This window comes from Aotus nancymaae, unplaced genomic scaffold (genome assembly GCF_030222135.1).
Source record: "Aotus nancymaae isolate 86718 unplaced genomic scaffold, 86718_ANA_hifiasm-v0.15.2.pri h1tg000003l, whole genome shotgun sequence".
NCBI classification, from domain to species: domain Eukaryota; kingdom Metazoa; phylum Chordata; class Mammalia; order Primates; family Aotidae; genus Aotus; species Aotus nancymaae.
This window is the reverse complement of record NW_026988414.1, coordinates 66,125,210-66,146,972: the sequence shown is the minus strand read 5'-3', so window position 1 is coordinate 66,146,972 and position 21,763 is coordinate 66,125,210. Positions and strand designations below refer to the sequence as shown.

At 41.5% G+C, this 21,763-nt stretch overlaps 1 protein-coding gene across 1 annotated transcript in view; it reads right to left on the bottom strand.

Moving 5' to 3' along the window:
- Positions 1–21,763, bottom strand: part of IQCH (IQ motif containing H) — a 280,207-nt gene that overhangs the window by 61,428 nt on the left and 197,016 nt on the right. The window contains exons 13-14 of the mRNA XM_064381963.1: positions 18,171–18,291; positions 12,539–12,825 (exon numbers count right to left, since the gene is read on the bottom strand). Of these exons, the coding sequence (XP_064238033.1) occupies positions 12,539–12,825; positions 18,171–18,291 (408 nt within the window). The remainder of the gene's footprint in view (positions 1–12,538; positions 12,826–18,170; positions 18,292–21,763) is intronic.

Below are 21,763 nucleotides of genomic sequence, written 5' to 3'. Positions count from 1 at the left end.
GATGAATGAATTCTGGAGACCTAACGTATAGCATGGTGATGATAGTTAATAATCACATATTACATACCTAAAATTTGCTAAGACAGTAGATCTGAAGTTCTGAACACACACACACACACACACACACACACACACACACATCCATGTGAGATGATAGGACTATGTTAATTAGCGTGATTGTGGTACTCATTTCACAATGTATATGTATGTATATGTATATCAAGATATCATGTTGTATACCTTAAATAAATATCTTTTTTGGGTCAGTTATACCTCAGTAAAGCTGGGATGGGGGAAGGACAGTTTTGCAAGAGAAAAGTTAGCACATAAAAAGTCTTGACCACAGGTGACAGCTGGAAGTAGGAACAACTTTCAGCTTTGTTTTGGAATGCTGGGGCAAGCTATAAATGCTCACAGGTTAAGAATCTTATGGTCTTTGTTGGTGTTAGTAGTGAGCCTTTTCCTTTTTTCCTCCCTCCTACCCTCCTGAGTCCTGCAGAAATGTAATACCTGCTGAAGACAGCAGGGTGCAGTGTGAGTGCCCAGATTTTCCTAGCCCTGGCCATGTTTCTGGTGATTCAAGTTAAAGATCCCAAAGTCCAAAGAGGTGTCTTGGTTTTATTTGAAAGGAAACAAAGAGCTCCATAATGAGAATGGGCATCTTTTGAAGAAGTCCTGGGGGAACAACTGATGTAAACAGAGGAACTAGGTCTGTTATATGTAGATCAACCAAAATTCTACCCAAGAGCTGATGTTTAGGCTTGGGTTCAATACTTTGCAATGTCAAGGTTCACAATGTAAGGGCAGTTAACCAAACATTTAAGGACAGTCACAAATGTTAATATATACATAGCAAAGCTGGCCACTAGTTTACCTGCACCATCAGTGTTAAGAAACAGAATTGCAATTTTCACTGGAAAAATTTGTCATCATTGCCCATATGCTTAATGTAGAAGTCATCATCATTGCCATCACCATTACTATTACTTGCATATTACAGGTCTCTTTCATTGACACAAAGATGCAGACCTTTTAAAGGGAGAAGGTCTTTTACTCTAATGCTTCAAAGTCCTTTGGGATGTATTTTCCCTTCACTAGGTATTAACTTGTGATTAACAATCTGCCCACGATAGCATTTTAAAACACTGACTAATAGGCACTTCTGTTTATACCAAAGGCCTATTAAATTTTAATTTAGATATACTCTGTTAACCTTCTTCCATATAAATAAAATACCTTCCCTAAAGAGAAAAAGTAAATCTCATTGAGCTCCCTTGGTGAATACCTTGTATATCTTGAAAACAGAGATAGGGAGATCTTGCAAATCAGAGTACTAGAGGGGGACTCAGAGAGAAGTATTCATTCATTCATTTAATAAATATTTATTGAACATCTATTATATGCTAGACAGGATGCTAAGTGCTGGGTATACAGCAGTGAACAAGAAGGAATTATGATATTTCTATAGACTTTGGTTTTTCCACTCTCTGAAATAAATACATTCACTTCTGATGCTTATATGTCACTTTGAGATGATGGTAATGCTCAGTGACTTTTAAAAATAATGCTAATTCAATTCTGATTTGACTCACAGTTTGAGAACCTGCTGAGGGCTCCTGCGACAGTTTTACATGTGGTTATGCCATTTGATTTAATAAGAACAGCACCTTTAATAAGAACAGCTCAGCCTCTCAGAACATACTGTGAGGTGGAGGGCAGGAATTTACCACTTGCTAACAAAAAAACAAGGCTCAGAGAGGTCAAGTGAATTGTCTACAGTATCACACGAGTTAGTGGAAAGACTGTGGCCAGAACCCATTGCCATTGCAATGAAAATATTTTCAGATTTTCTTTTAATTCTAGGCTGATATCCTGTATTTAAAAACTCTTAGAAATCATTTTCAGAGTTTATGGGATGTACTCTGGTATATATCAGGGCCTCCATTTTCATCTTTCCTCACAATTTGTACTTTGTGACAAGTCTCATTTCCTTTCTGTAGCTAACCTTATGTTTTGGAAGGGCCATTACTAGTCTTGGGTAGCTGTTTTTCATATCAATTCTTCTTAAAGATCGGATTTTCCTTCATTTCTTTTTTTTTTTTAAAAAAAACCATAGTAACTATCAATGCTCATAATAAAGATTGTTGTTTCAAAGTTCACAGTTATCTAAAATAAGTGTTAATTAATTTATTTTTGAGACAGGGTCTTGCTGTCATCCAGGCTGGAATGCAGTGGCGTGATCCCAGCTCACTGCAGCCTCCAACTCCTGGGCTTAAGCTATCCTCCTGCCTCAGCCTCCCATGTAGGTAGGATTACAGATGTGTGCCATCATGCCCAGCTAATTTTTTATCTTTAATTTTAGAGGTGAGTCTTGATATGTTGCCCAGGCTAAAATAAGTTTTTTTTCTTTTCCCCTCACCTGAAGCTTTTATTTGGTAAACGTCAGATGACCATTTTCCTCAAGAAACAAGAGGCTACAATCTAAAAAAATATTGATATAGGTAGGAAATGTTTGACTAAATTAAATTCTATGATAATTAATGAACCTTATATATCTTCAATTTCCTGTGAAATACAAATAACAATGTTGTTTTTTTAAGTTTGGGGTACATGTGCAGGTTTGTTACATAGGTAAATTGTGTCATGGGGGTTTGTTGTATAGATTATTTCATCACCCAGGTATTAAGCCTAGTACCCATTAGTTATTTTTCCTGATCCTCTCCCCCATCACACTCACCCTCTGATAGGTCCTAGTGTGTGTTGTTCCCCTCTATGTGTCCACGTGTTCTCATCATTTAGCTCCTACTTATAAGTGGGAACATGTGGTATTTGGTTTTCTGTTCCTGCGTTAGTTTACTAAGGATAATGGCCTCCAGCTCCATCCATGTCCCTGCAAATGCAGGACATAATCTTGTTTTTTTTTTTTTGAGATGAAGTCTCCCTCTGTCACCCAGGCTGGAGAGCAGCAGTGCGATCTCGGCTCACTGCAACCTCCACCTCCCTGGTTCCAGCAATTCCCCTGCCTCAGCCTCCCAAGTAACTGGGATTACAGGCACATGCCACCATGCCTGGCTAATTTTTTTGTATTTTTAGTAATATGGGGTTTCACCATATTGGCCAGATTCGTCTCAAACTCCTGACCTCAGGCAATCCGCCTGCCTCGGCCTCCCAAAGTGTTGAGATTGCAGGCATGAGCCACCGTGCCTGGCCAGGACATTATCTTATTCTAAAAGGACTTTTTAATTTGGAGATTTTCATATAGAGCATCTTTGCCAATCTATTTGTTTAGGGACTTTTATATGAGAAACAGGAATGGAAGAATTACTATATAAATGTGTATTTATATGAAATGAATCCAATATGAGGTTTGTAAGACTTAGATCATCATTTTCATCCATATGTGTTCTGTGCTTTTTTTCCCACCACCCTTCACAGCCTGTTTCTTACCCTTCTCATATCCTAATTATCTTTCAGCTCAAATCTCACCTTCTCTGTAAAACCTTTCTTGATTGCTCCAAATAGAAGGGATCTTCCTCTTGTCTGAATTCGTGTAGTAAAATCATTTGGCAGTTAAACTGATATTACCTTTTTAATGTCTCTTTTATTGTTCTATGTAGTTGTCACTGAAGCCTTTTCTTGCTACTCATTTTTCAAGCCTATCTTCCCAACTAGAATGTGAACTCCCTAAAGGCAGGCACTTCCACATCTTTTGCATTTTTGTAGCTTCTCTAGCACCTAGCATAATGGTTTATACATAATAGATGCTCGATAAACACTTATTTTGTTTAGAATTTCCCAAAAGTGAGTAAGTAACTGCAAAAGATCTGGATCATCTAGAAGTTCCAAAAGTCCGTAAATCAACAAATAATGATCAGGTGGCTGGCCAAATGTGACCATATCATTGTATTAGACGTCATGAAAAGGTAAAAAAATTTCAAGGTCTAATACATTTTCTAAAGGATTAAAAAAATCTCATGGAGGCAATATTTGTACCTATGAATCAATCAATACAAGTATAAAACAATTTGTGTGCATGTATAGCAAATAAAATGGGATGATGGATATGAAATAAGCTTTATCATGATATGGGAGATGTCGTTTATCTGTTCCCACCCCACCTAACAGAAAGCCAGAGTAGGTCCTCTGAAGGTGTTTGTTCAATGAACATGTCATCTTCCTCAACTTAAAGCCTTTAGTAGGTACTTCATGTTCCTCCCAGAACCTACTAGAAACTGTTCATCACTGGCCCTGACTCCAGGACCCATCGGGATTTGGAAATAGCTTTTGCTGCTATTTGTTTACTGTTTGGATCCCTTCATAGAATATCATCTTATGTGGGAAGGCCAGATCTCCAGCACGGCTGCCTTGTAGCTCTGCATATTCTGGAGGGCTATGTATTCTGCAAGCTGTCTCTGAAGGCCTGGAATTTCCCCATGTCTAGGGCACCAAAACCCTAAATCCACTGGCAGGAGTAGTCTTAGACCATGCTCTATCATCTCCACTTCCCAGGGACCGGCCCCTCCTTCCTTTATTACAAACTGACCCTGTGTTCTGCTCCATGCTTCCAATATTGAAGTCCTCCATTTCCAGAGCTGTTCTTCTATGTTGCCAGAACCTCATTCTCATTTCCTTAGGTCTAGAAAGGATTTTCCACTTTCCTATCTGGAGTTGATTCACAATTGTGGGACTGTGCTTGATGCAATGCTGTCATTTTATCTATTTCGCCTTGGCCCCCAGTCCCCTTTGCCCTTCCCATGTCCGCATGGTAAATTATGGGGCCCAGCTGGGGCCAGTGAGCATTAATTTGAAATGGATGCAGTCAGCTCAGTTTTCTGCTTCCCATGTCTATTGTAAGACCTGTGTATATGTGAGTTAGCTCATGTATGTGAAAGTGCTTTGCAAACTCTAACATTCTATGCAAATTTATTATTATCATTATTCTTGTATTTTTTTCTGATTAGAAATACAGTATTTTTTTGAGACAGGGTATCATTCTGTTGCTCAAGCTGGAATGCAGTGGCACAACCATGGTTCACTGCAGCCTTCATCTTCCAGCCTCAGATGATCCTCCTATCTCAGCCTCCCAAATAGCTGGGACTATATAGGTGCACACCATCATGCCCAGCTAATTTTTAAATTTTTTTTTTTCTTTTTTTGTAGAGACAGGAGTTTTGCTATGTTGCCTATGCTGATCTCAAACTCCTAAACTCAAGTGATCCTCCCATCTCAGCCTCCCAAAGTGCCAGGTTGACATGAATGAGCCACTGAGCCTGGACTATAATACATGTTTACTTTTTAAAATGTAAATGCAGAAATCACAAAGAACAAAATAGCAACCACCCTCTATATTAGTACCCTATTGCTGCTGCAACAAATTGCCACAAAATTACTGGCTTAAAACAACAAAGATTTCTTATTTTACGGTTCTGTGGATCAGAAGTCTCACTGGGCTAAAAATCAAGATGTGAGCAGGGCTTCGTTCCTCCTGGAGACTATAGAAGAGAATTTGTTTCCTTATCTTTTCTGGCTTCTAGGCTGTGTGCATTCACTGGCTCATGCCGTTGGCTCATGGTCCCTTCCTCCATTTTCAAAGCCAGCAGCACAGCATCTTCAAATCTTTCTCTATGACCCTCCTGCCTCTCTCTTAAAAGGACCTAGATAATTATATTGGGGCTACCTGGATAATGCAAGATAATCTTCCCATCTCAAGATCCTTAACTTAATCAATATGCAAAGTCCTTTTGCCACGCAAGATAATGTTCACACATTTGGGGAATTAGGGTATGGATATCTTTAGGGGACCATTACTCTGCCACCCTCCATCTTGCTGTCCAGAAATAATGACTTATAACATCTTAGCATATATCTTTAGATTCTTTTAACTCTGCATTTGTATGTTTTTTTCTTGTTATGAAATTATCATATTGCATATATTGCTTGTGATCTGCTTTTTACCTTTATCTATTCTATAAAGTTTCCTGTTAAATATTCTTTAAAAACATTAGTTTTAATGTCTTCATAGTATTCAATTTCATTGGTCTATCATAATTTTCTTTAAAAATTCTCTATTGTTGGAGATCAGGTATGATGGCTCAAGCCTGTAACCCCAGCACTTTGGGAGGCCAAGACAGGTGGATCACCTGAGGCCAGAAATTTGAGACAAGCCTGGCCAACATGGCTAAATGCTGTGTCTACTAAAAATACAAACATTAGCCAGGCGTGGTGGTGTATGCCTATAATCTCAGCTACTTGGGAGGCTGAGGCATGAGAATCACTTAAGCCTGGGAGGCAAAGGTTGCAGTGAGGCAAGATCATGACCCTGCACTCCAGCCTGGGCAACAAAGTGAGACTATGTTTAAAAAAAAGATCTCTATTGTTGGAATTTAGACTATTTGAAATATTTTGCTATTCTTAATAATGATGTGATTAATATATGTATACTTAAATCTTTGTGATTATTTCCTGGTGATAAATTTTAAAAAGTGGATATTATTAAAATTTGAATTTGCTGATACAGAAAATAAGTACCTTACAATGTTATTAAACTAAAGAATTTTTTGAACTGTAGGTTACCTGAGATGCAAAATAAGCTAACCTCATTTTACAGCTGAGAAAACTGAAAATGAGAGAAAGTGATAAGCTCAAGGTAATATAGCAAATTAGAAGAAGAGTTAGAGGCTAGGTGCAGTGGCTCACACCTGTAATCCCAGCACTTTGGGGGAGCCAAGGCAGGAGGATGGCTCAAGGCCAGGAGTTCAAAACCAGCCTGGGCAACAGAGCAAGACCCTATCTCTACAACAAAAAAGAAAAGAAAAAAGAAAAAGAGCTGGATTTGACTATATGAAATTTTAGTATGATGAAGAACATTACAAATAAAACACAAATGACAGGACTGGGTTCCAAGCACATGAGGCATGGAGGGGTAGGGCACAGATATAGCAGGCAAAGGAGATGGCAAGAGTGGTTGGGAGATTAGTTTCATTAAACAAATATGTAAACTGACTGAGCAAATAAGTAACTATATTGAGGGATAAAGACTCAAGCTTCTCATTGTTGGAGAAGGCATTTATTTTTTAGTGTTCTAATAAAACTTTATTTATAAAAAAATGAATGGTGGGTCAGATTTAGCCTGTAGGCCATATTTTACCAACCCCTGCTCTAGACTATCTTAATCTTTCTGTTTCTGGGATCCTTGTCCTCCCTCCTCCCTCCTCCCTCTTTGCTTCTCCCCCTCCCCCTCCCCCTTTCTTCCTTTCTTCCTTCTCCTTCTCCTTCTTTGACACTGGGTCTCTGTTGTCCAGGCTGGAGTGCAGTGGTGCCACCACAGCTCACTGCAGTGTTGACCTCCCAGGCCCAAGCAATCCTCCCACCTGAGCCTCTCAAATAGCTGGGATCACAGATGAGTGCCATTATGCCTGGCTAATTGTGTTTATTTTTAAAATTTTTTGGCAGAGACTGGGTCTTATACGTTGCCCAGGCTGGTATTGAACTCCTGAGCTCGAGTAATTCTTCTGCCTCAGCCTTCCAAAGTGCTGGGATTATAGGCATGAGCCACCAAACCTGGCCTGGGATTTTATTTTGTAAATATACGCAGTTACTATGTTCCAAGCTCTATTTAGCTTTTTTTTTTTTTTTTAATTTGTAAGCTAAAATAATGGTTTGAGGTTGGGTTTTTTTTTGGGTATTTTTAAATATATAATAGTTATATATATTTTGGCCATACATGTGCTATTTTGATACATGTATACAATGTGGATACATTGTAACTGTACCCCAAATCAGAGTAAGCAGAATGTCCATCAAGATATTTTACTTTTAAGTGTGCAAAAGGGGAATTCTAGAAAGAACCTTGAGGTGCTGGATTGAAATTGGAGATGCTGGCAGGAACTCATGGTTTTATAATATAAACACTGATAGATACAGAAATAGTTATAGATGCATACCTGTGTGTATATGTACATATGTGTGTTTCTATGCGTATACGTGTGTATAATTGTGTGTCTGTATTGTACATATGTAATACATGTACTTCTTAGCTCTGTCCACCGAGAGGTCTCAGAAGGAGTGACACTCCAGAAGCAATGACAGCACTAAGAGCCCAGATCTTACAGGGCTTCTGGGTCGATCCTAGGTCTGGGGAAAGAAAAATAAAAAATGAGCCTGGAACATCTTATTGCGTCAGAAAGTAAGACATGCTCAAAGAATGATGAGGAAATGTCAAAAGGACACAAGAGACACCCTGAAGGGTCTCCCACTGGCCACATCTGGAATAACTGGGCATTGAAATGATGAAAGTATCAAAATACAATCCATTAAATAAAATAGAAACCTATGAGTTCATACTGACATAAATACGTACAGACATACAGACATAAATGAAAGGTGGAGATGGAAAATTGTTTCCTGCAGTAGATTGCCAGAAATTTCTACACAAAATTTTACCAGAAAATTTTCCACAGAATTAGAAAATTACCACTATCATAGTGGTAGTGGATTCAGGAAAAAGTTGGCAATAGATGCTAAGTGTTCTGAGTGGAATTTGATAAGCAATACACTATTGGGGAACTCTTGGAACACCTTTCTACAAAATATTACTAATCAATTACAAAGGAGGAAATAGTAATTTTTTTTTATGGTGGAGAAACATGGCCAAAAATAAAAAGAGAGAGGAGAAAGCCACAAATGACAATCTGAGAGAAGGTACTTACAAGATGTAGAACAGTCAAAGAGTAACAGTTTCCAGTATGCAAAGAGCTCCAACAAATTAACATTTGCATTACAGTCTAATTAAAATGGCACAAAAGATATGATTAGGCAGTTAAGAAAAGATATATAAATGGGCAAACAAACATATGAAAAGGTGTGGATCTTTGCTAATAATCAAAGAAATGCTGAATAAAACAAAATTTATTTTAACCTGTTAGACTGACAAAAAATGAGAGCTTGATAATATGCCTGTCAGTTGCTTCACTGGCATCACAAGGCATGCCAATTAGAAAAAAAAATAAGGTGTTTTCTGAAGTATACCACTTGCAAAATGGCTAGAAAATATGCCAGTGATTTGCAAATAATCTATTATATACAGAGAACAAACATACTTCTCTTGCTAATGTAGAAACACCCTTTGTTGTGGTCACTGAGAATTTCTTCCAATATTCTGTCAATAACTGTAACACAAATAATCACATACTGAAGTATTTATGGGAAGGGACAAGGGGAATTCAAAGTATGACAAAAGCAGAGACTCTAACATCTATCTATCCCATTCATCCAATGAATATCTGAGCTCCTTCTTCAAAAGCCTTAGCAACACCATCCAGCATCTGCTAGAACTCTTCCATTGCTCGTTCATTCATTCAACAAATATTTACTGAATACCCACTTTGTGCCAGGGCAGATGTAAATGCTGAGAATACAGTAAAGGAGCAAAAAGAAACACAGCACTTAAAAGAGCTTACAGTCGGTAGGAGGAGACAAATATGAATCAAATAGTCATGTAAATAAGTTTAAAGTTGTAACTGAGATAAGTGGTATGAGGAGGAGCTACACAATGATACAAAAATCTAAAACGGGTATTTGACTTAGGAAGGTCAGGAAGGGCTTCAGTGAATATGGCTTGAGCTGAAATATGATGGCTGGGAAGGTGGCTAAGTAGGTCAAAGGAAAAGGCAAGAGCATTTAAGGTGGAGGAGCTGCACGTGTCAAGTCCCCGTGGCAGAGGGCGTATGATAAGTAAGCGGGAATGAGACAGGCTGTGTGGATGGATCAGACCGAAACAGAGGGCGAGTTAGGGTGAGACAAGACTGGCCAGGAACACAGAACCAGCAAAGTGAAGGGTGGGACCTTTCTGCCAGAAGCCTGGAAGGGTGGTAAGCCCAAGGAAGGACTGGCATTTTGTTTGGGGAAGATCCTTTTGACTGCTGTGTGCAAGTTTCCTCATACCAAACTCAAATAAAAACCACAAGTCAACTGTCCCCATAGTTCCATCCTTCCTATTGTCCCAGGGACTACAGGTTTAGCCCTTCTTGTTCTTTCTTTTTCTTTTCAAGATGGAGTCTTGCTCTGTCACCCAGGCTGGAGTGCAGTGGCATGATCTTGGCTCACTGCAACCTCTGCCACCTGGGTTCGAACAATTCTATTGCCTCAGCCTCCCGAGCAGCTGAGATTACAGGCATCCACCATCACACCCAGCTAAATTTTTCTTCGTATTTTGGTAGAGATGGGGTTTCACTATGTTGGCCAGGCTCATCTTGAACTCCTGACCTCAAGCGATCCACCCGTCTGGGCCTCCCAAAGTGCTGGTATTACAGGTGTGAGCTACCATGCCCAGCCTTTTTTCTTTTTTGAGACAGGTTCTCTCTCTGTCACCCAGACTGGAGTGTGGTGATGCGATCCCAGCTCACTGCAGCTGAGGTGGGAGGTTGAGGCTACAGTGAGCTGGGATCAAGTGATCCTCTCAGTTTAGCCTCCTGAGTAGCTGGAACTACAGGCATGCCACTATGTCCAGCTAATTTTTTTTGTATTCTTTGTAGACATGGGGTCCCATTATGTTGTCCAGGCTGGTCTCGAACTCCTGGGGTCAAGTGATCTGCCTGCCTTGGCCTCCCAAAGTGCTGAGATTAAAGGCATGAGCCACCATGCTCGGCCAACCTTTCTTTCTTATGACAAATATTTGGGGAGGGCAGCCTCCCCTGGCTCTCCTCCCCCTGCATCCCTGGCATTCAGATTTCCCCAGGGGGCGTTGTTTCTCTCCTGCCTCCACCACAGGGAGATTTCCAAATGACCTTCAGTTTGTCCTTTTCTCTCTCAATATACAGGCCTTAGAACAGAATGTAAAACCAATGGAGGGTCCAGGAAGGCAAATGGAAAATGATTATTGAACAAGCTGGAAACTGCCAAAAAAACATAAACTCTCACTCTGAAACCATCATCTGACTGAAAGGGAGAACTGTAAAACTGAGAATAATGATCCTGAAACAACTAAAGTCTATTTCCAATGCTGATGACCAGAGGCTATCGAGAGAGGGAGGCCAGGAGGTCATTTTGCCTTTTAGACAGAGGTCTGCACATGCAGCACTAAGAGAGGAGCAACTGAACATTTTAAAACACGAGTTTTAAATGAGACAGGTTCTCACTCTGTCACCCAGACTGGAGTGCAGTGATGCGATCCCAGCTCACGGCAGCTGAGGTGGGAGGTTGAGGCTACAGTGAGCTGGGATCAAGTGATCCTCCCACTTCAGCCTCCTGAGTAGTGAAATAGTAGTGAACTTGAACATTATACTTTTGGGGGGGAAAAGCAAAATAAAAAAAGGTTAAAGATAATTTATCCTAAATATTATATCTCAGCACCATACCTATGCACATGAAGAATCTCACAAATGGAATATTAAAGAAATGAAAGCATACAGTAAAATAATAGATAGAATGTCATAAGCTACAAAATGCTTAAAAACATGCAAAATAAAACTCTACATTATTTTCAGGTGTATCCATGTATGGTGGAAAGTATAGAGACATGAAAGGGAATCAAAACCCCACGTATAAGACGGTAGCTTCCTCCTGGCCTCTAGGAGGAAGAAGAGCCATATGTTTGGCAAGGAGCACACAGGATCGCAGGTGGCATTGACCACACTTTGTTTCTTAAGCTGGGCAGGGGCCCATGATGTTGATTATATTATTATTTAGACCATTTGATATTTCTGAAGTATCTCTCAATACGTTTTCTAAAGAAAAAAATGAGACAATCTAAGCTGTGGGTGAAAAACTGATAAGAAAAGGAACAGAAATTTGAATTCTTAACTCCTTTCTAGTGATTGATTTTCTATTTAAAACAGGCTCTAGACAGGTTCACTCCCTGGATGGCATAAAATAGTTTCATGATACATAGGCATAAAACCAATGGGCAGAACTGAGGGCCTAATCAACAGAGCTATGAACTGTGATGGATGAGTTTCAGTCACTCTTTTTTTTTTTTTTTTTTTTTTTGAGATGGAGTTTCACTCTGTCACCCAGGCTGGAGTGTAGTAGTGTGATCTCGGCTCACTACAAGCTCTGCCTCCTCCTGGGTTCAAGTGATTCTCCTGCCTCAGCCTCCCAAGTAGCTGGAATTACAGGTGCCTGCCACCACACCCAGCTAATTTTTGTATTTTTAGTAGAGACAGGGTTTTGCCATGTTGCCTAGGCTGGTCTCGAACTCCTGAGCTCAAGTGATCTGCCTGCCTCAGCCTCCCAAAGTTCTGGGATTACAGGTGTGAGTCACTGCACACAGCCTCAGTTATTCTTTAACTCCAACTGTACCTACCTCAGTCACTCTTTAACTCCAACTGTCTCTGAATGAGACAACTCTGGCCCTGTATTTCCAGACATAAAGCCCAGTCTCACTTGGATTCGCATGGGCCATGTAGGTGTTGAATTTAGAGCTAGTTCATCAGAGAATCAGTTAATTGTAGAAAAGCCCTCATATTCCCTGTTGCACTGGTATGCAGGGTACAGAGTCATTACATATTTTAGCATTTCATGTGACATCCATTCAACTTACCTGCTGTTGCAAGGTGCTTGGATCAATAAAAGTCACCAGATCTATAGAAAAGTAACCAACCACATCTTTCATTTTGCAGGCCTTTCCAATTTGGAGGCACAAATACATGAGAACTTGGGGATCCACTGAGGTCTGAGGCATGGTGGTACCAGAGCAGATGAAGGGGCTTTCGGCATGAAGCTGGTCCCCTGTTGACAGCACGCTGATTTTCCCACTGGGCTCTATCAACATGTCCACTGTCAGGTTGGTGACACTATCTGTAGGTGGGAATGCTTCAATCACACCCCCTGGTGGGAAAAACATGGAGTAGGTAAAAGGACACATTCACAGGGACTGTGCCCATTTGGAGCAGGAAGGAAGCACCTAGGCTTTGGTTGACTTGGGCTCAGATTCTGCATCTGCCATGTCTTGGGAGACTTTGGGCAAGTAGCTTACATTCTCTGAACTTGTTTTTCTTTGTCTGTAATATGGGTATAATAAAGCCTACCTCATTAGATCCTTGTGAATCTTAGAGATACTCTATGTATCTGTAGTATTTAGCCCAATGCTTGGCATATTGTAGGGCCCAGTGAAAGGGAGTTTTGATTCTGATCATAATTTGAAGACACCGTGAAGATCACTATTCCCAAAAATTCACTCAACAGTGAACACAAGAATTATGGTCAAATCCCTCATGGGGAATTAACTGCCCATAGTCCACAGTTGGCATCTTGATAACCAATGTGCTCTTTTTGGTAAACTTCACTGCTTTTTGAAGGTTTCACAGGTTTGGGCTTTTTGCAGGGAGAGAGAACATTGACCATCATGTCAGCCAAAGGACTCCTATATAAAGCTAGTTATGAAACGTTTTTAAAATATAGAACCAAGAGATATTGCTGTGTTTGAAGAACATGTATGCTCTCTGCTGATAATGGGAGCTTTATAATTTATTACATTTTATCTGTGGCTTTGAATGCCCAAAATCATAGAGGCAAGTCCGATGTTCGACCACAGCAACAACATTTTTCTGGCTAATTTGTGAGCTATCTCAGTGGTGTCCACAAACATCATATAGCCCCAATCTTCTGTTTTTAGGCCCAACTTACAAATCTTACTGTATATGTCCTCTTTGTTGAGAAAATATTTAAGATATTATTTGTAAAGAGTTAGATAACTTAATTTAAAAGTAAAAACAAAGTGTTGCATAGACAGGTGCCATCTAGAACCCGACAGCATTAAGAGAAACTTGGCCTGTATTTCACAAATGTGCTGGGGGCTGGGAAATTTGTATTTCACAAATGTGCTGGCATAAGTGTGACCTCTGCCTATAGTTGTAAAGCACAGACTTTGAACAGTATACAAAGAAAAAAAATGAGCAGTTCTCAAACACAGTCATCTGTTACTTCATACAAAAAACACTTTCCTTAAATGTCTATCAATTTGGAATGAATACTGAGTTTCAGAAGGAAAACTGATTTTGGAGGGTACATATTCAACCCCTAATTTTTCTATTTGGTTGGCTGGAGACATTCTTTTCTTCAAATGAGGCCTATTCTTGCGTGCTCTACCTAAATACCAGTCACTCGGGGATTTAGCAAGGTACATGCAACAAAATAACAAAGACAAAAATCTACAAAAGCAAAAAACCTAGTGAGTCTCTATGCTTTAGTTAACTTTGTGACTTTAGCTGTCACCTATGTTTTGAAAGATAGTGCTTCAGTGGAAACACACTATCATCTGTAATTTACAAGATTACTTGGGTATTTTATTTCAAAGAAGCTTATTTGTACTATCTTCTCAACATCGCGACCATGACCTTTGCATTGTTATTTTTTTCCACTCAAAGCAATTAATTCCTCTTCTGAAAAAGGTATTGCCACAAAGTGAGACCCTGTCGCTACAAAAAATTTTAAACAATAAATTAGCCGGGCGTGGTCGTGTGTGCCTGTAGCACCAGCTACCCAGGAGGCTGAGATGGGAGTATTGCTTGAGATTGGGAGGCAGAGGCTGCAGTGAGCTATAATTGTGCCACCGCATTCCAGTCTGGTATGACAGAGTGAGACCCTATCTCAAAAAATTAAAATTTAAATTTAAAAGTACTGCTTTTGATATAAACCTATGACAATTTAGAAATCAAATCCGTAGCACATTTTGTGGCCATAAGCACACTGAAGAGAATATAAATGGAATGAAACAGGCAATGGTGGAAGCTGGAGGGAGGGAGACGCTGACCTTAGAGTCGGGACACCTGGGGGACAACCTGGCTCAGTCAGGGACCACTGATGCAGGGCCTGCTGTCTGCACCGGGTTGAGAGAAAGGCAGAAGCTTTGAAAACACATGACTTTCAAGAACCAGGTATTAAAATGTGCTAAAATTGTAGGATCTAACTTTGTGTTCCATTTACCACTTACTGGTTGTGTTGCCCAAGTCCCCATGGTCTCTGAGCTTGAGTCTCTTCATGAAGAAAATTGAGTTAATAAAGCATATACAGCCCTCCATAAATAAGCATGGCTGAGAAAACAGGATAAAGAAGGACAGGAGGTGGAGGTGAAGCCTTAGCTTGTGGTTATATAGCTCAGATGAGATAGTTGCTGGGAAAGCCTTTCTCATCTACACGGCTCACATGAAAAGAAATAGTTTAGGGGAAGGCTTTTGCAGCCTGATGCTGGAAGATCTGGAAACTTCTTAACACCCTGACCTGGACGGGCCTGGAGATCATCATGGTCTTCCCTGCATAACCTTTTTTTTTTTCTCCCCAAGAAGGAGTCTTGTTCTGTCTCCCAGGCTGGGGTACAGTGGCACAATGTCAGCTCACTGCAACCTCTGCCTCCCAGGTTCAAGCGATTCTCTTGTCTCAGCCTCTTGAGTAGACGGGATTACAGGCACGTGCCACCATGCCTGGCTAATTTTTGTATGTTTAGTAGAGACGGGGTTTCACCATGTTGGCCAGGCTGGTCTCAAACTCCTGACCTCGTAATCTGCCCGCCTCTGCCTCCCAAAGTGCTGGGATTACAGGCGTAAGCCACCATGCCCAGCCTTCCCTGCATAACTTTTAAAGAAACCTTATTAGGCTGGGCATGGTGGCTCACGCATGTACACCCAACACTTTGGGAGGCTGAGGTGGGCGGATCACGAGGTCAGGAGTTCGAGACCAGCCTGGCCAACAAGGTGAAACCCCATCTCTATTAAAAATATAAAAATTGGCCGGGCGTGGTGGCTCAAGCCTGTAATCCCAGCACTTTGGGAGGCCGAGGCGGGTGGATCGCAAGGTCAAGAGATCGAGACCATCCTGGTCAACATGGTGAAACCCCGTCTCTACTAATACAAAAAAAAAAAAATTAGCTGGGCATGGTGGCGCGTGCCTGTAATCCCAGCTACTTAGGAGGCTGAGGCAGGAGAATTGCCTGAACCCAGGAGGCGGAGGTTGCGGTGAGCCGAGATCGCGCCATTGCACTCCAGCCTGGGTAACAAGAGCAAGACTCTGTATCAAAAAAAAAAAAAAAAAAAAAAAAAAATATATATATATATATATATATATAAATTAGCTGAACATGGTGGCATGTGTCTGTAATCTCAGGTACTTAGGAGGCTGAGGCAGGAGAATCGCTTGAACCCAGGAGGCAGAGGTTGCAGTGAGCCGAGATCACACCAGCCTGGGCAACAAGAGCAAAACTCCATCTCAAAAAAAAAAACAAAGACAAAAACACCTTATTACTGATCTTTTTTGTGTATGGTAGCTACTTGATTTTCTTCCATTTATACATGGGGTTGACTTTCTTTACTTTGACTTGTCTGTCAGTGGGTACATGTGGAAATTTATAGAATCACAAAATTTTAGAGTTGAAAGGACATTGGAAGCTGTCTAGCACAACTGGAAGCTGTCTAGCACAACTGTCCTCCGCAAAGATTCTCTTTTGAGCAATCTTGTTAGACAGCTGCCATTCAAACCCTTGCTTAAATAATTCATTAACGGTGTGTCCAGTACACCCTGCCCAGCCAGTGTATTCCAACAACCAACAGATCTGTCCTTTCTAATCTTCTCTCATATACTGAGCTAAGATATGCCCTGATAAATGTACCTACTGGCTCTGCTAAAGACTCCTGGAGCAGCACAGAGGAAGCTTTTAGCGGGCTCTTCTATGTGTTAGCAGAGTGATTTGGGGTTAATCTTTTGTACTTCTGTTTCTGCCTCTATAAAATGAGGGTGATAATGGTGCCCACCTCATAGGATGGTTAGGAAGCTTCAATAAGTTAACATAATATACTTAGAAGAGTGCCTGGCACATAATAAGCACTATCTAAGCTCACTATTTTATCATCATTGTGCTATTATCATCACTGTGCTGTTGCTACTGCTGTTATCACCTGACATGACATTATCTTATCATTGTTGATTAATGCTGATATTATCATCACTTGACAGTAGTGGAAAATGCCTTCTGTGGTCTGTTACACTAACCCTTTCTTCTGGTGCATGTGGGTAAGAATATAATAGCTGTCTTGCACTGTGACCTCCTAGAGAGTGAGGGCTGTGGCATGGGCGTACCCCTGTGTAGCACCCCCACAGGGACCTCTGAGATTGTAGGTTGGCATCATTCACCATTCATCATTCATTCCCTCATTCATGGACCACCCAATGTTGTTAGGAAATAAGGATGAAGGAGGAGGAGAAGGAGGAGGAGAAGGAGGAGGAGGAGGAAAGGAATGGAAAATTGCTTTGTTCCTGGACTGTAGCGAACCCTTGTTTGAAAATGCTTTATTCAGAACTGGAAGTGAGACCATTTCTGCTCTCCTAGAAAACAGACGGAGAAACTAACACTTTATTTTTTTTTGAGATGGAGTCTCACTCTGTCACCAGGCTGAATGTTTTCAGCCATTTCAGTTTTCATATTTCAAAAGTGATTTGACCCCCTAAAAACTGTTAATTTTTTTTTTTTTTTTTTTTGAGATGCAGTGGTACGATCTTGGCTCACTGCAACCTCCGACTCCCGGGTTCAAGCAATTCTCCTGCCTCAGCCTCCCAAGTAGCTGGGACTACAGGCACGCACCACCATGCCCAGATAATTTTTGTATTTTTAGCAGAGACGGGGTGTCACCATGTTGGCCAGGATGGTCTCAATCTCCTGAAACTGTGATCTGCCCACCTCGGCCTCTCAAAGTGCTGGGACTACAGGCGTGAGCCACTATGCCAGGCCCTGAAACTAACACTTATTAAAGATGATTTTGTGTCAGGTTCTGTGGTAGAAACTTTCATGTCTGTATTTCATTGAGTACACCCAATGACCCTGTAAGGTAGGCAAGTGCAGAAACCAGGCCTCGAGGGGTTTAAGAACCTTGCTCAAGCTCATAGACGGGGTCCAGATCCAGATAATCTGATTCCAAAGCCCACCTCTCGGGAGGAGTTTGTGGTGTAAAAAAAGGCCTGAGATCTGGAACTCCACATGCCATGCTTGGCATGCTAGGTTCCTATTTACTTAAGAGGCTGGGTGTAAGACAAATATTTAGGCAACGTTTAAAAAAGAAAACTGTAGGAGCTCTTTACTAAACCAACACAGGAGACGCAAAGTATTTAAATTGGCCCCAGTTGACCCAAAACTAGAATCCAAGGTTGTGTAGACTAATCCTCAATAGAAACTTTACAGTCTTATTTACCTTGACTGAGAAATGTTTGGAGGAATTTCCTCCACGTCGGGAACCGTTTCTCATTGACTGGCTGTGCGTGCTGTGCTAAAATGCCCGCCAGCTCCTCGGAGATCTTCACCAAAGCTGGCTCCTGCAGAAACAAATTAAATAGAACCACAAGCAATTTTACTACAGAAATGAAAACTGCTTGTGGAGTGATTAAAAACCAGGCCTCCAACAGGCAAAAAAAATGTGGTTACTGTTTACCCAGAGTCAGAAAGCCATTTTGAAAATGTTCTCTCTTTTTTCAGCCATTTCAGTTTTCATATTTCAAAAGTGATTTGGTCTCCTAAAAATTGTTAATTGTGCCTATTGTCTTTGAAAGGCATTTTTCTCTCTGGGCATCAGGAAACCAGGTCTCACACCCACTGCTGCCGACAGCCTGACTAGCAGAGTGTCCTTGGGCAATAGCCTTCCCCACTCTGGGTCTCAGTTTCCCTTTATACAAAATGTGGGGTTAAGTGTTTTCTTTTCCTTTTTTTTTTTTTTTTTGAGACAGAGTTTTGCTGTTGTTGCCCAGGCTGGAATGCAATGGCATGATCTTGGCACACCGCAACCTCCACCTCCTGGGTTCAAGTGATTCTCCTGCCTCAGCCTCCCTAGTAGCTGGGATTACAGGCATGTGCCACCATGACTGGCTAATTTTGTATTTTTAGTAGAGATGAGGTTTCTCCATGTTGGTCAGGCTAGTCTCGAACTCCCAACATCAGGTGATCCGCCTGCCTCAGCCTCCCAAAGTGCTGGGATTACAGGCGTGAGTCACTGCACCTGGCCACCTCCATATATTAAAAAAAATTTTTTCAGCCAAGGTCTTGCTCTGTCGCTCAGGCTAGAGTACAATCGTGTGATCATAGCTCACTGAAGCCTCAGTCTCCTGGGCTCAAGTGATCCTCCTGCCTTAGCCTCCCAATTGGCCTTGAGTACATGTGCGTGCCATGCACGGCTAATATTTGTAGAGATGGATCTATGTTTTCCAAGCTGGTGTCAACTCCTGGCCTCAAGCAGTCGCAGTCCTCCTGCCTCAGCCTTCTAAAGTGCTGGGATTACAGCTATGAGCTACGGCATCTAGTCATCTTCCATCTCTTTAATTTGTGCTGTTTCCCACTTGTTGGTGGATGTTTGCATCCTATAACTTCATCATCAAAGCCTTAAACTATGGGCTGAGGCTGTAAAGGTGGGATTTTAGGTAGGGATGGGTTGGAAGAGTTAGGTGGGAAGGAGTATTGGGGCCAGCCTCAGTCTGCCTGAAATTCCCCCTAGGTCATAGTCTCAACTGTCTGGATGTGAGGCTGGCCCCAAACCATCTGTAAAACAGCCCAAAGACTAAGGGCCTCCTGTCAAAACGAAATCAGTAGGGAATCCTCTAGTGAGTAAGAAGTCTGGCTTTTGATATAAAAAGCCTTGGTTTGTCAGGACATATTTTTTTAGATGTCCTAAGTTGTGATGTTCTTCCTCTTAGACTATCTAAACATTTTCAAATAGAAGCCACCTCTTCAGATTCTATTTCTGCCAGAAGTGAGGCAGGGTACTGGATAGAAACTCATATGATAGACAATATTCATATTCAGAATATGGGGCACTGACAAGAAAAACTCAGATCTGCTTTAGGTTGCAGGGGAACTTCTGAATCTGAGTGATGGCTCAGTAATTTGGAGGAGTCGGCTTTGGGGGTGAGATTGGAATATAATAAATTATATATATGCTGGACACAGTGGCTCATACCTGTAATCCCAGTACTTTGGGAGGCTGAGGTGGGTGGATCATGAGGTCAGGAGTTCAAGACCAGCTTGGCCAACATGGAGAAACCCCATCTCTACTAAAAATACAATTAGCTGGGCATGGTTGTGCTGGAGAATTGCTTAACCTGGACCCAGGAGGCAGAGGCTGCAGTGAGCCCAGATCACACTACTGCACTCCAGCCTGGGCTACAGAGCAAGACTCCATCTCAAAAAAAAAACCAAAAAAATCATACACACTTATTTCCAATTTCCCTACCATTAAAAAGTGATTGTCCTCTATGCACTGCCCACCCCAACTCCTTGGAACAGCTGGTTGATTCTAGGTCCAGTGCCCACTGACAATCCACAATAGAAGACAAACATCTGACACTGTGCTCTCGGCAGGTTCAGAAAATCTGAATAACTTCTGAAGTATACAGAAAATCTTGGTGGGAGAGTTTCATTAGTTGTCTTAGTAAGTGCTTGACATACAAAACAGAAATGCCCTGAGAAGTGGAGAGTGCCCTGGCTCGCACTCACTTCAGGATGAGTCCCTACACAGTGGGAGAAGGTCTGTTAAGAAGGGCTGGGGAAGTGCTTATGCAGAGAGCTCTGCCTTGTGGTGCAGAGGCAAGCAGAACTGCTGTCAAAGCAATGGGCCTTTCCCCTCCCTTCATATCCTATACACTGCGCACATTTTCTCTGATCTTTACTGCTAATTACCTGATCGCCCCAAAGCCCTGCATCTAAATCATAAACAAGCATGTGGAATGCGCAGCTCCAGCAACCTGGACCCCTTATTTGTTCCTTCTCCGAACAGTCCCCCAAATCCATCTTTCTTTTGTTTTACACTTGTTTCAGTTAAAACCATTCCATTTTATCAAGGAAGACCAACTGTCTCTGATTTATGAAGCGCCCCAAAGCTGGGACAATGAAACCTGGCGGGGTTCACTCTTCTCTGGAAAACAGAATAGCAAGGAAAGAAAGTCTCACAGCCTAGGCCCTCTCTCAGGAAAGTGGGAATTTCTTTGTTCTGTCTTGATTAAATGGCCTTTTCTGCCCCACTGCTGGAGAATGTGAAATCATTTACCCGGTTATATGCTATGTTGTTATTTGTACCAAGACAGTCTAAAGATAAATTGTTCATTCATTCATCTATGTATCAAAAATTACAGAATGTCAGATCTTTTAAAGAACTGAACTAGAAAAAAAGTGGTTATGTATTTTGGGTTCTTTTTTTTTTTGGTGTTGGGGAGAGAGGGAGAAAAGGTGGCAAAGGAGTAGGTAAAAGCCTTGCCACCTAAATCTTGAAAAATCTCTTTCAACTTGAGGATCAAGTCCAAACTCCTCAACACAACAGATGAAGAAGTTCCTCGTGATACGACCTCTCGGCCTCACTTTCCTGCCCAGCTCCCATCCTTCCCCATCAGGTCCTCCTCTGCCTCCCTTCTTTCTCTTCCTCCCCTTGCTGACTCCTCCTCATCCTTCCTGAGGTGGTTCCAGCCACACCTCCTCCAGGAAGCCTTCTGACCCACCCGAGTTGGGTGTCCTTTTTCCCTGCTCTCCAGCTCTCTCGGGGCTGCTTAATGACATGGATGCTGGCTTTGAGGTTGGTCTCCCAGTGCCTAGCACAGGGAACACTAAATGTTTGTGGACTGAGTCATGATGGTGGTAAACACAGGATGTAATCCTTAAAGCTGAAGTTACAGAATAAGACAAAACATGAAACCTCTCAACAGGCTCCTCATTGCTACCCAGGAAGCAGCTGGAGGGAAGGCTGCTTAAGAACTACAGATTCTTACTGGGTGGACTTTATGGGATTCCTTCCCTCTAAAGGGTATTGGG